The 14,453-nt window shown below is 39.2% G+C and overlaps 1 protein-coding gene across 2 annotated transcripts in view; it reads right to left on the bottom strand.

The window, feature by feature from the left end:
* sipa1l2 (signal-induced proliferation-associated 1 like 2) overlaps nucleotides 1-14,453 on the bottom strand; it is a 65,128-nt gene that overhangs the window by 4,475 nt on the left and 46,200 nt on the right. Inside the window, exons 11-19 of one of the 2 annotated variants that reach the window (XM_084395791.1) lie at nucleotides 13,551-13,688; nucleotides 12,782-12,864; nucleotides 12,438-12,544; nucleotides 10,382-10,803; nucleotides 9,771-9,995; nucleotides 9,216-9,269; nucleotides 7,602-7,731; nucleotides 5,628-5,847; nucleotides 2,431-2,562 (exon numbers count right to left, since the gene is read on the bottom strand). In XM_084395791.1, coding sequence (XP_084251917.1) covers nucleotides 2,431-2,562; nucleotides 5,628-5,847; nucleotides 7,602-7,731; nucleotides 9,216-9,269; nucleotides 9,771-9,995; nucleotides 10,382-10,803; nucleotides 12,438-12,544; nucleotides 12,782-12,864; nucleotides 13,551-13,688 — 1,511 coding nt within the window. The remainder of the gene's footprint in view (nucleotides 1-2,430; nucleotides 2,563-5,627; nucleotides 5,848-7,601; nucleotides 7,732-9,215; nucleotides 9,270-9,770; nucleotides 9,996-10,381; nucleotides 10,804-12,437; nucleotides 12,545-12,781; nucleotides 12,865-13,550; nucleotides 13,689-14,453) is intronic. The other variant, XM_084395792.1, reaches the window with a different exon arrangement.

The following is a 14,453-nucleotide window of genomic DNA, read 5'->3' as shown; positions in this document are numbered from 1 at the left end:
TAGCAAAAGATGGACCAAAAGGTAATGATGTTACTTCATATCACTGACATAAATGTGTTTGGCACTTGCATAAAACCAACTTCTACTCGTTTACTTTTACAACTTCTACAACATGGACCAACAGTTAATAGATGTGTGTTTATTGAGCTTTACTTTGAATTCATGCTACAAAACTGCCTTAAATGTGTGTTTTGCACTTGGAAAAGTAGACGAAACGTGGGTGTGGTCTTAGAAGTGGAGAATTTCTTTTGTTTCTTTATAAAGACCTACAAGGCCTTTGTTAACAAGAATGCAAGTCACGACCCTTTATATTATTCAATATACAATGAGCAATCTCACAAGATGTTGACCTGCCATTGTTTCCTCAAACGACGAGCTAAAAGCGTTCATGAGGCTCCTTTAAGAGCTCTCACCTCTTCTAACACCTTTCAACGCTTTCTCCACCCCCCTCTCTCATTTCATTTCATTAACAGTCTCACAGTAAGCACAAAGCAGCACATGGAAATCAACAATGTAAGCTCACCTCCTCCCCACACCCTTCTAGTTAGCACCCCAACCCTGAGGCAAAAGCTAACTTAATCATTTCTCTCGCCATGAAACGATGGTCTCATATTTGTTAGCATTTCAGGACGGAGCCGCACACTCATTCCATTTTTCACATCCGTCAGGTCCCAAGAGCACGTCTCTAAGGGCTTGGGAGAAAAAAACAACAACAACGCTAGCAGGGAGAACCCGCTTGCCGGACGCCCCTCCAGCCAATTAAAGCCGTCCACCATGTATTCCCCCCCCCCGTTCCACATGCAGATCCAAAGGAAATTCTCAGTTCAAGAAGAGCTGCCCTTGCCAGCATTCGCCATGGTCTCCACAGCGACCGGTTGAAGGTGAGGGAACAGCTGTAATTGCACACGAGTAAAAGCGTCCAAAACCCAAAATGTGTAATTACAGCAAGCGATGGCTTGAGTCATTTCCCTAAGTGGTGTCTTGCTGGGCTCACATTGTGATAATGGCTTAATTTCTCAATGCTCGAAATACGGTCTCCGCTCCTAATTAGCACCTTGCGGAACAATGCGCCTTCAGGCAGTCACAGGAAATGAATGGGAGGAAAATAGAGACGTGGTGATTTCGACATGGTCAAGAGCAGCGTTGGAGACGGGTGCTGTTTTCTGCAACCTTCAGTTAACTTTGTTAATGGTGTGTGAGAGCGGCTAAAGCTTTGTGGTGAGGGGAAACCTTGGTCAAAACACAATTCCAATAATAGGACAAAAAGGCATTTTCTGTTCTTTTCAATTCTCCTTCAAGCCTACAGTTAATACAATGAGCTCCAAAAAATTAAATGGATGAACACAATTTTTAATTTGCACACGCGGCCTGCATTGTTTTAGCTCCCAATTCACTTACGTCAATCAGGTAAAGGCACAAATACACTCCCCAAAAAATTTACTTATTTTACTGGGACAGAAATTATGAATAAATACATTACAATTCAAACGTTTGGAGCCAGTATGATTTCTTTTTTTCTTTTTTCAAACTACAATTATACTTTTATTCAGTAAGGTTGCATTACATTGATCATAAGTTACAAAAATCATTCAAATAAATGCTGTTCTTTTGAGCTTTTATCATGATTTACACAAAAATATTAACAATATTGTTCATTCGTGGCCACGATATACATTTTTTTACCGCATGTCATGTGCGGGGGCTCTGTAGTTTTGAACATTGATAATCATAATAAATGTTTCTTGAGCAGCAAAGCAGCATATTAGAATGATTTCTGAAAGATCATGTGACACTGAAGACTGGAAAAATTACATTCACTTATTTGTAATAATATTTCACTATATTATTGTTTTTACTATATTTTTAATCAAATAAATGCAGCCTTGCTGAGCATAAGGGACTTCTTTCAAAAACATTAAAATAATCTTATAGACCCCAGAAATCTTTTTTTAAATAAAAAAAGTAAATAGGGCAACATTAATTGCACTGAGCTAACAATACTGACCTTTGTGAATAAGGCACATTTTATAATGAGCCTTATTTGCATAAAAAAGGCATGTTTGAGCTCAAAAGAATGCCAATTACTTAATTTAAATATTTTCCGGCACAGTGTTATTTAAGCTAGTGCCTGGAAATGCTGTATTAGTTAATACCACGTGGTGTTGAATGAATCTGCCCCATAGTCTTTGACAAACAAAGACATTTGACTCCATTTGTCTGGTACAAAAATATCCAGAGTCAAAGGGTCAGTGCAGTCCTTGTGGAAAAAATACCAAGTACCCTTGCTGTTCATTCCATAACAGTAAGCAGCGAGTTTAAGATCACAAAGCATGTTAAATGGGTCAAGACTGTAACACAGCTGTGAAGATGGTGTTTCTCAGTGACAAACCAGCATATTTAGTGTGTGTGTGACGGAAGCTTGTACTGTACCTTCAAAAGCCCGTGCGGCGTTCACAAGATGTGACCAGTCGAGACCAGAAGAGGGGTCCGGCAGGGGCATCATACCAGTGTCCGCCAGCTTGGCCTTGTCTGCCAGTGAGCTGTCAGAGAACCAGAGCTCATCTGTGGAGACAGCACACACAGTTATTTAGAGGACAGTTAGAGTGCGTGTTTAGATGGGACCCATAACCTAAATGCCATCTCTACAGTGATTCAGAGAAATGTGCACAGATGAAGACTAGCTGCAACAATTCTTGTTCTATTTGACGTAATAATAATTACGTATCTTAATAATAATAATAATCTTAATAATGATAATAATTATTAATATTATTATAATAATGGTGTTTATTATTATTGATAATACAAAAAAAAACCCCACTAATTTGGATATTGGTTAACATGTAACAACACACAAGGCCTACGTGGCGTCCACAGAAAAGTCATTTCTGAGGAGTAGCACATCATTACATTTTGATTCAAATTTATGAAGACATTTTAAGTTGGAATAATGTGCACCACTGAATCATTAACAATAAGTGCAGGAACAATCATTAGGAAAGTAAAATTTTAATTCCATGATGATTTTAAAGCACTATTCGAACAGAACATGCTCTGACCTAAAGGTGCCTTTAAATAAATTAACTCAAGAGAGACTACAATTACACTTGAACATCCATACACCTCATGGATATAATGATCAGTTCGATTAAAAGGAAACTGAGATGGTCACCGAGGACACAACTGAAAAGCCCTGACCGCGGCGTAAACTACATTAAACATTCATCCACTGGCAGAGATTTCAACTTGATAGAAAAGCAGTTGCCGCTGCTCAACAGTCAAGAGCCAAAGGGCATCTTTACCCACAATTGGATGTACTTATGGAGAAAGAATCAAACGTGGAAACTCACAGAAGCGAAGTAAAATTAGCTCTAGGTGACCTGGAGAGCAAACTCGCTAATTCACACAAAGTCTGCTCATGCAGACAGACAGACAGGCCTCGCCTGAGAGCGGAGAGGTGAGAGTGATTTGAATAATGAATGAAGTTGGCTGGCTTAGAGTTCTGCTATAATGAGAGAGGAACTGTACGTTTCAGACAGCTGGAGAACAGATCAAGTGTCTGTATGCGAAACGCGCCAAGAGGCATTAGGGCTGTTCACACAGGACGTGTTCTTACATTCTATTTGTGCTATTTTACTTGTAGGTCTAGATAAACATGCATTATATGGGCATCTTCGGCTGTTATGGTGTCTTGCTAATTTTGTGGGGTTTTTTTGTATTTTTTATAAACAAGTGCAGTTAGAACAGTTCTGTTGATTTGGGAATATTAGTTGTTTTTTTTGGGGTAAAAATATTAGTTTCCAAAATACACATAAATCTTGTTTTTTTTTTATGTATCTAAATTTAATTGTAGGATAATAGTTTCACTATATCCGGAATACAGCATAAATGTTTTTGTTTTTTTACAAATTTCCAAAATGCTCATTAAAAGCTTTAAATATATGTACAAAAAAATACAATATTTCCAAAAATGTATGAATTATTTGCTGCTTCCAAAATAGAATTATTTGCTGCTAATCAAATAAAATTTCATTAGCAGCAAATAATTACTATATTTTCGAATTATCTTTATTATTTATAATCTTTAGTTATTATTTTTACAAAAATATATATTTTTTTATTCATTTCAGTTTTGAAAATGGAAAAATTTACTGTATAAATGACAATTTCAAATTTTAAACACATGGGATGGAAACATTAGCCTGGTAATACCAAACTCTGCTACTTCGCTTTGCTTCGTAGACTGAGTCTGGCATGGCATAATTGAAAAGCGTTTTCTTTCTCGCGGGGAGGCGCTTGTCTGAAGTTTAAAATCATTGGTTACCCGTAAGCCAATCACATAACGTTTGGTTATGGCGTGTGTTATGCGCATGCTCAGCCGCATCTAACTTCAACTGTAAACACATGTAGTATGATGCAAAAACAAAACCATCGAGCGAAATACCGGAGTGAACATGGCTGTGAACGACTTTTGCAGATTATGTGAAGTAAATCTACGCATCCACGGTACAATCAGTGTCTACGTCACGGCTCTCAGCCCGCCCTCTGTTCGTTGATTGGCCGGCTGTTTTCAGGCCGGAGGAAAACGGAAAGCTATTACGCTGTCTCAGACTGAGTACAGAAGCGAAATGAAATTGAGCGGAAGTAAGAAGTCTGACGTAGTCAGGCTATGGAAACATTGCTTTATTAAGCAATAATTGGGGTCCCCTGCAAACATTTCCATTGTGGTCTGTGCTATTTGCAGCGAGTTTCTGTATTTGGTTGTGTTGTGAACATTTGCAGCGAGTTTCTGTATTTGGTTGTGTTGTGAGTATTTGGAGCGCACAACTTGTGAAACTGATGAAGATCTTTTCTTAATGTGTGGGTGTTTTTCTATTTGCATGTGTTTTCTTCAGTTGCAGCGCGTTGAGCTCTCTCGGCCACCGTACTAAGGTTTTGCGCGCGAACACAAAGTTTCTCGGGGGAACGCAAACATTTTGCGCGCGAACGCAAAGTTTCAAAGAACGCATTGACATATAATATCATATGTAATATCATATAATACCACCACCATGTCCCCTTGGGGGACAATTGTGTACATAGAAGCAAGAACGTGCGTTCTGTTCAAATGCATCGCGCTCCAGCTGTTTAACGCATGAACACATCTCGCTTTCAGTGAGCAGTCCAGCATAGTTACGCAAAAATTGTGCCATTATAATGATTTTCCTATTACAGCACACTTTTCATCCCGCTAGAATACTTCAGAAGACGTATAATAGTATGATTAGCACCAAGTCTCTCTTGCATTAGCAGCAGATTTATAGTATCATTACTTGCTTCATTACTAAGTACAACATTAAAGTCTGCAGAGGATAAAATTACTGTAACAGGAAGGAATGTGGTGAGCTTACAGAGGAGATGGAAAAATCTGCTATGAGCCAAAAAAAGCTCATTTATTCCATTATCATCAACCATGTCTTAGTGCTGGCAATCCAAGCGTTTACATTTTATGTACAGCTGGTACTGTGATGCATTCTAGGATGAAGTGGACAGCATATTACGGTACATAAATGCAACCGTTGGATTCTTACAACAATGTTAGTATCACCGATATGGTAACAACATTGCTAAATGTGGCGAAAACTCACTTTTGAGCTGAGCGGCGGCGTGGTTTAGACCCATGCGAGGTGGTAGGGTGCTGTGGTAGGGCAAGGCGCTGCTGAACAGGATGTCGTTGGGCACGGCCTGGTCCAGCATGGAGCTACGTGAGCTAGCTAAGGACAGCGCCCTCCGGTGGCTGCTGCACAAGCTCTCGTCTGAGAGAGTCCGGTACAGGGAGCGGCGTGGAGACTGACCGACAAGCGGTATCTGAAATGACACAAAAACAGAGATTGAGGAGAAGGAAAGTGATGGATGGGATGTAAATAGAAGACGACGGGTAACAGGAAGACAAAGAGAAAGCAGAGAGAGAGAGAGAGAGAGAGAGAGTGAAAGAGCAAAGCAAAGCAAAGATATTATTCATCAGAATATGATTATGTGAAAGGCTCTGCAATATTGTTAATAAAACAGCCATGGCAATAAAGCACATATCACTTAATTGAATTGTGGGAGAGAGGTGGGGGGTGGAGAGCAGAAGGAGGGTGAGCTAAGGGAACATGAGACTCAGCTGGGGACCAATCAGCAGTCAGAGTGAGTGACTGCGGGTCTGTGAGTCAGATCTATTAGAGTCATAGCGCTCTCATCAATAATGCAGGCAAGATGGACACGGTCCTCACGGGGGGTCTACTGGGGGGAGGAGGGGCGCAAGCTGACAATTAGAGACATGAACGTGACAGAGGACTAACAGAGATAGGATGCTTATTATAGTCTTCGGGAATTAGAAAAAAGCATGGTGAATAATACACAGTCTGACAAAAACAATCCCACATTATTGTTTGTGCAGAGTGAGACTAGTTGAAATATTAATTCCTATTTTATTAGAAGAAATAATAATAATAAAAAAATATATTAATAATCATCATCATCATCATCTCCAGTGACTTTAACAACAACAACAATAATAATAATAATATAAAATAACAATAATAATTATTATCATCTAAGTACAGTGGAAAAACATTATTATACATTTTATTATTATTACCATTACCATTAAATAACAAAACATTTTCCAGTTCACTTAAATTATGATAATAATATATTTTCCAGTTAACTGAAATAAAAACAAGAATAATTAATTTTATATTATTATAATATTAACAACAACACTACCACCACCACCATAATACTATAATTGATGACCATGATGATGATTATTATTATTCCTAAAAACCAATAACATTATTTTAGTCAATATTATTATTTGGAAACACTTTACAATAAGATAACTTAAGGTAACATGAGTTAATGCATCAGGTATCATGACTTGTACAGCATTTCTCAAGCTTTTTGCATTCTATAAATATATTAATAAATTCAAGCTGTATAAATTAAGGGTAATGTATTATGAATTAACAAAATACATTATGTATAAAATGGTTGTTCGTTGTTAGTTCATGATAACTAATGCATTAACGTTTGTTAAAGAATTTAACTTTATTGTAAAGTGTTACCTATTTATTTTGATATACTATGTGGCTGAATTACTGTACATTTCAAATGAACACTTGTGTATGTACTGTATGCATTGTGCCTTTGCCTCTCTCACTGGGGTTTTGTGAGTCATTATTCTTTGTAAAGCTGCTTTGGAACATTATGTATAGTGAAAAGTGCTATGCAAATGAATCAAAGTAAAGCTTACAGTGAGACAAACACACATGTAGAGAGTGTGGGCATGAGCAGCTTTATAATCCACACCGCTGAGAGCAAAGCAGGTGAGGAGGATGACTGATTGTTGTGACCTCATTTCCTCTAGACGCTTCCATTAGTTCAACCGTTACACAGTCTGCTGACTGGTTAGTTGATTTGCTTGTCCGTGTAACACACACCAGTGAATAATGTGTTTAGCACAAAACACATTCAAAACAATTTTTAAGTTTTTCAGTGTTGTTTTAACATGTCCTAACTACAGCAGCACTTGCTCACTGCATTACTCATCCTCCAGGGCTCAGCTCCACACTCACCTTGCCGCGACCTGCCTGCCCCGGGGGACTGTCGGGTAGAAGCATCCTGAGGAAGGCCTCCTTAGTGAGCGTCTGAAGCTTCTCACCAGCACTATTAACCAACTGGGATGGGTCTCTCAAATAGAGCCCCCTGAGAGAGAGAGACATGGAGACAAAGGGAGAGGAAGGAGAGGAACAAATTAGACAATAAAACAGACATTAGCAGCCAGTTTTGCTGTAGTATCAATCTAAAGTGAACTGTGAAATGCCTCTGTATGTGGTGCTGTACATTTGGGTATCTCCTTGTAAAGGTGCTACAGACAAAATATTCAAAGGACTACAAGGCTACGGTAGTGACAAAACACAGGATTATGGGCGATTGAGTAAGGAACAGCCTTCACACAGTCACGACATGACTCATCGGAACAAATCAAAACAGACTCCTGTGATCTGAAAGGAATAGTTCACCCAAAAAAGAAAATTTGTCATCGTTTACTCACATTGTTTCAAACCCATATGATCAATTTTTTTTTTTTTAAACCATCTTGGCTGGGCCCTTTTTAATAAAACAAGAGTGAATGAGGACTAGAGCTGTAAAGCTCCAAAATGACAAAAAAGCACAATGAAAGAATCATAAAAATTGTTCACACGCACTATTTTCCAACACTTCTGATGCCATACAATAGCTTTATGTGAGTCAATATTCACTGAATATTTTGATATCAGTGATGGCAGAGTAGCTATGAATATTTATTCATGAATAAATGCAGATCTTTTTAAAGAATCACTTGTAGTTTACCCAACAGGTGAACTGAACAACTCACTGACTAAATGATGTGGTTGCAGCTCACTAATGAGGAAGATTGTTCATCACATGACTCAGAAAAATATTATCAAGCGTAGCGTTAGTTCTGGCAGGTCACGTTAGTCAAGCTCGCATCAGCTGATCCACATCTACCTATAGGAATACGACGCCTATCACCGTATACATATATAAGCTCCTTCAGTGTTATCAGCAGCTATCGCGTTTCTCAGGAGCTAATTACCCTCCTCCATCCCCAGCTCCTCCTCTCGCCCAGTCAGGATTTGACATTCTGATTCCCCTTGAATCAGAATAATTATCGAATATGTTGTACTTTTAAAATCTTGAATTAAATATATTTGCAAATTTTCATGTTGGTTCTGTTCTGTTTACCCCAAGGGGGATTATTGCTGCTCTCCCTGCTCTTATCCATGCTAGGCTGCATGGATGCGCAGGGAGTTCTCGCCCAGAACGGAATCATACCGCCAATCCAAACTGTATGCTAATTGTCAATCATATTTGACGGTAGTGGTCCTGACAGAACTACCTTTATGGTGCCTTTACATTATTTTTTAAGCTTGAAAGCTCCAGTCCCATTCATTGTAATTGCAAGGAAAAGAACAACCAGCACATTATTAAAAACGTCTCCTTTTGTGTTTTACCGATGAAAAAGGTCATATGGGTTCGGAATGACATGAGAGCGAGTAAATGATGACAATTTTTATTTTGTGCGTGGACTTTCCCTTTAAGGGTGTAGGAAGTGCCATTGTTACAAGACAAGAGGGAAGGAAAAACACAGTGAATAATTCAGGGCCAGGTAATGATCCAACTACCTTGATTTCCTCAAAAGTGTCTTTAGAAGTAAAGACAACAAAGCCTCTGACCGACTGAGGCAGCAACAAAGAAGAAAAAATGATTACACAGAGCCTTTAATCGATTCAGTGTCCTTTTTGCTTTTAAACCTGATACAACAGAAATAGGAATTTCCATCAAATATTGTCTGCATCAGGAAAACGTCAGCATCCCCTAGTGAGATTGTCAATCAAATCCAGCCTCTGCTTTAATAATCAGAGAACATTTACCAGGTTTTCAGTCTTATAATGTGAAGTGGCAGGTGTCAAATAGATTCTGTCTGGATTCTGTGTGATGGAGGTTACATCATATTTCTGTTGACATCGATCATCTCTGAGATGCTGCTAGCCGGAGATGTGTTACTGACCTAAAAGGTTTTCCGAATGTCACTGATATGCAGAGGTACTGGTCAGACACCGACTTAATGCATTTGTTAAACAAAAAAAGCAACACGACTGAAGTGATTTAATCTCACTATGAACTCTTCTCTAGCTTCAACGTTACATAAGATCCATAAAACATTAGGTGCTACTTACCTAAAGTCTCTATCTTGCCTTTGCTCCTCCAGTAAGTGGTCATTTTCTCCTTTCTTCCAGCCAGTCAAACACTTCTCGCCTTGTGACTGGCAGGTAAGCGAGTGCTTTTCCCGCCCTCCCATTGAAGTCGCGTCCGTAGGAGAGATGATGTAGATTTTTGAGGGGTCAATGGAGCTGGAGTTCTTCAAACAGCGTTCAGAGGGGCTTCCAGAATGACGAGAACCACTGAGGGGGAAAAGAATGAAACCAACAGCTGTTTGTATAACTGATTTATCATGAAACAGGGATGCCTGTCTTAGCCAGAACCATTAATTATCAGGTTTTAAAAGGATTCTTATCAAGGCAAGAACATGGGAGGAAGCAAAAATGACTACTGAAATAGCAAAAAGAATGGTACCAAAATACTTTCCAATCGGAGCCTCCTGCACAGCCATTGTTATTTTAGTATCATTTAGTATTTTTACTAAGTCTTTCTTAGTTGAATCAGCAAGATAACTGATAACCACCACTCTTAATGTTACAGGCAAGCTTCACAATTGAAAACCAAAGCTATAAACTAATCCTAAAAAAATCTTAAAACCAAAATAAAATCAAAAGACAAACCATCTCACCTGGAAAGAGAGGAGATCTCGCTTAGATCTCCTGTGCTGCCATCTGTGGTGTGACCGGTAGGTGTAACGGGAACGTATCCTTGAGACAAGAACATCTTTGCCCTTCCTTCATCAGTCTCGCAGTCCTCGTGGTATTCCAGAGGCCACGGGAGTCCTGTCTCAACCCTCCCATCCCTCAAGACCATCCGTGGGGGTCCCACCCCAGTCAGGGGCAGGGAAGGGGGTGGAGGGGGCATGCAGGGTGCTGTATCTATGCCGCTGTCGGTGGACGCCCCCTTTATGTAGGTGAGACCCAGGGACTCTGGATCCATCGGGTCTCCGGAACCGAAATGTTTCTCGTCGCTGCCGCTGGAAGTATTGCTGGAGAGGGTGTTGTTACTGGAGTGGCTGGAGCAATGACTGTGGCAGCTCTTCTCACGGGTCTGGAAGATTAAAGTTGACCAGTTATTATAAAGGACTTTTGAATGTTTTTGAAAGAAGTCTCTTATGCTTATCAAGGCTGCATTTATATGATCAAAATCAGAGTAAAAACAGAAATACACTGTAAAAACTGTTTTGTCAAGTATTTTACAAGAAAATACTATTTCAGTCTTTCTACTTAAAAATGTAATGTTTAATTCAATGTTACTTGTCATTTATTTGTGAAATTTACTAGCATTTTCTGAATGCTTTAAAAAAAAAAGTAAATCCTACCCCAAAATCATATTATGAAATCTTAATACAATTTAAAATAACTATTTCCATTCTAATATGCTAAATTGGTGCTCAAGAAACATTTCTTATTATACTATTAAATCCACACACATACATATACATATGTACACAAACACACATATATGAGGCAGGCAACCAATTATATGTGTATATATAAATATCATATATTATTTTACTGTATAATAATAAAATATTTGTTATTCCTTTGTTCCTTTTTAAAAATCTATCATTTGTACTTGGGCACTGAATATGAGGCAGGCAAACCATTTCATCGAAATGCAACATTTGTTTACTTCATGGTCACAGTACAATCCAACAAAAATGGATGAAGGAAAACCCCCGGAGAGCTGAAGTGCATTTAGCAGAGCAATAACAGCAACAGACAGAAGAACCAGCTCTACGCGATTACTACCTTCTGTAACCAATCTCAAGGAAAATGAATAATTGATTATTCGGTTAAATTGCATCCTCTAAACTTAAGCCCTTTCAAATGAATGGAAAGTGGATGATTTTTAAACTTTAATGCATGGTTTACTTTGGAAGATCTACCATGGTGCACCATTTCCAAATGTCCCTTCTGGCTAAAGCTAATGTGGTCAATACACTATTGCAAAAAGCTGTCAGTTCTGTGAATCAAGTAATGGAGGAATGCAGGGCTTTACTTAAGTAATATGAGATAAACATGACCCATGAAGCTACTTCTTGCCGTTAGCATCAACAGCGGCTGCAAAAAGCAAGGGTATGGTGACCTTTTCGTGCTTGATAAATTAGATTTATTTGTACATAACCTGATGCACAGGCTCCTGACGTTGGAGCTACCCAGCACACAACTCAAGTCAGAATGTACAGTATGGTGTCCTGTAACTGTGCTGGCGTCCAGTTTCTTACGTCAATTCCCACAGGGATTGCATGACTGGATGTGACACTATGAACCATCTGCCATAGATGTCAACCCCCCTTTCCTCCAAACCAATGACCTCCCCTTCACAACTACCCACCCACACGGAGAAATGTGGTGCATTTGCAATGCTGCCAACTACACGTTCCTGACTAATGAGGTCACTGCACCCATCAGCCACATATAAACACACAAACACTTACACCGACATTGCACTGCATTCGCGTAGCATATGGTCCTGTTGCTGTACAGTAAAAGCCATTTACTGTACAGTACAAGACATTTACTGTATCATAAATATGTTTACGCTCCAATAACCAGAAGTTCATATCTAAAGTAGGAAACCGCTGTCTGAAATGCTTCAAATGTAGACTATTGTATAAGTGCTATTAAAAAAAAAGACTGGATCTAATGGTTTTATAGTTCAAATGATTGATTACTTACACGAGGAAATTTACCAGGTGAGTCTTTCGCCCCCTGTCTCTGTATACCTCGGTTCAGGATCTTGGTGGATGGGATGTGCCACTTGGCCTCTGGTACACAAGGCGATCCTGGAGATAATGGATGTGGTTACATGACACTGGAGTGCTGTGCATTTAAAACCGATTAGTTGATCAGATCTTTACCAAATGACTAACAGAAAATGTCTCAGGTTATTTCATAGAAATTGTTAAGCTCATAAAACAAGTAAATCAGTCAATTAAAGTAGGTAAATAAATTCTATAAGTCACTTGCAACTAATGAAGTTGAATCTGCATTGGCGCTTGAGAAAAACAATGCTTCCATACCGGCAGACCGTGTCCTCTCCAGTTTGTGCTCTCTATCTCCTTCTTTTTCTTCTGGCTGATCATGAAGTGCAGGTGATTGTGATCTATGGGTTAAGCAGAATATCTTTGTAGTGTAAAGGTCCACTGGCATTATTCATAGACATTAATGATATTTTGTTGTTACTACCCAAGCATGTTGTATCAGCCTGATTAAGCAATTCATATGGAGGGGCCGTTTTATAAAAATAAAATGTTCCTTGATCTTTCAAGGCAAAATATATAAAAATGGTTGTCTACATTTTAGAATCTTCTTTAATGTTCAGAAAAGTGCCTGTGATTTGTCTTTGCAAAGTCCCTGATTATATTTTTTGCAGCACTATTAAGCACAGATTGTGAATCTGTCTAAAATTTGGGACAAAAAAACCCCCTTACTAACACTTTACGCAGACCTCAAGGGACAAAAAATATATATATATATGACATGAAACGTTTGTTTAAAGTGAGTGGTTTAGCAAGGTGATGTAGAGGTCATTCATTGTTAACTCTCATAGCATTGCTGGGGCAGGGAGGTTTCAAGACCCTCTGGTGTTGTGTGTCTGTCTGTGAACGAACAGCTGATATTTACAAAGCTGGTCATGAAATATTAGCTCATACTAGACATCCTACTCTAATTCTGTTTGCACCAAAGATTTGCACCACATCTCATGATTAGACTTTTGTGATAACCTCTAAACCTGCTAGGCTCTTTTATTTCCGAGTTACAAGGCTGAGGTGAAAAGAATCTCATTACCCATCATAACCGGCTTTCTGGGCCCATGTGCCGCAGGGACCGGGGTCACTGGAGGTTGATTGGTTACTGGGAGAACTGCAGTAGTGCTGGCCGGGATTTCCAGATGGACTCTGAACCATTTCAAAGTCCTGCAACACCCTGCAATGAGCAAACACAGGGCAGAAGCTCATTAATCAAAACTCTGGTAGCACAAGCAATGAGAGCACTGCAACAAGACTCATTCATATTCTGGACCGGAGGGAGGAAACACTGTCAAAAAAAAAGTGGTGGAGCAGATTCTATTCATAGCAGGACCCCGTGTCTCCAGGGCTGGGAACGTCTGTGCATTCCAGAGGGGAAATAAGAGAAACATACTCCAGGAAGAAATGACATGCCATGTGCAACACAGATCCCAGCTGAAGATGGGATGACAGCCTGGGTGAAGAGGCCACAAAGGTGTGTGCATTTCAGACAAGGTGAAGACACAAACATGCAACACACAGTCACTCAATTGCACAAGAAGACACAAATTATGAAGGGATCCCAAGTCTACAGCACCGGAAAATCAAGTTCCCAATTAGCTCACCCTGAAAGGCGTCTCCTGAGAAATGCCAAAGCCACATCAGACTTTTTTTGCATACTTTTTTGCTTTCTTTAATCCACAGGGTGGCATGTATCATCCTTAATAGCCTCTATATGCTCCCTTTCGGGGTTTCCCAGTGGATATGTCAGCAGAGATATGTCTGAATGATCAGACATCACAGTTATGATTCATTGTTCCTTAAAGTTCCTGTTGCTGAGCCCGATGAAAACCAGGTGTAGCTGTTTGTTACCTTTGTCGGTACATTCACAGTGGCGACCAACTTTATACTATATATTAATAGTATAATGATTTTTAATATGTAATATTTATATGTTGATTTA

This window comes from Rutilus rutilus (genome assembly GCF_951802725.1).
Source record: "Rutilus rutilus genome assembly, chromosome: 22".
In the NCBI taxonomy this organism is placed as follows: domain Eukaryota; kingdom Metazoa; phylum Chordata; class Actinopteri; order Cypriniformes; family Leuciscidae; genus Rutilus; species Rutilus rutilus.
This window is presented reverse-complemented; position numbering and strand designations above follow the sequence as displayed.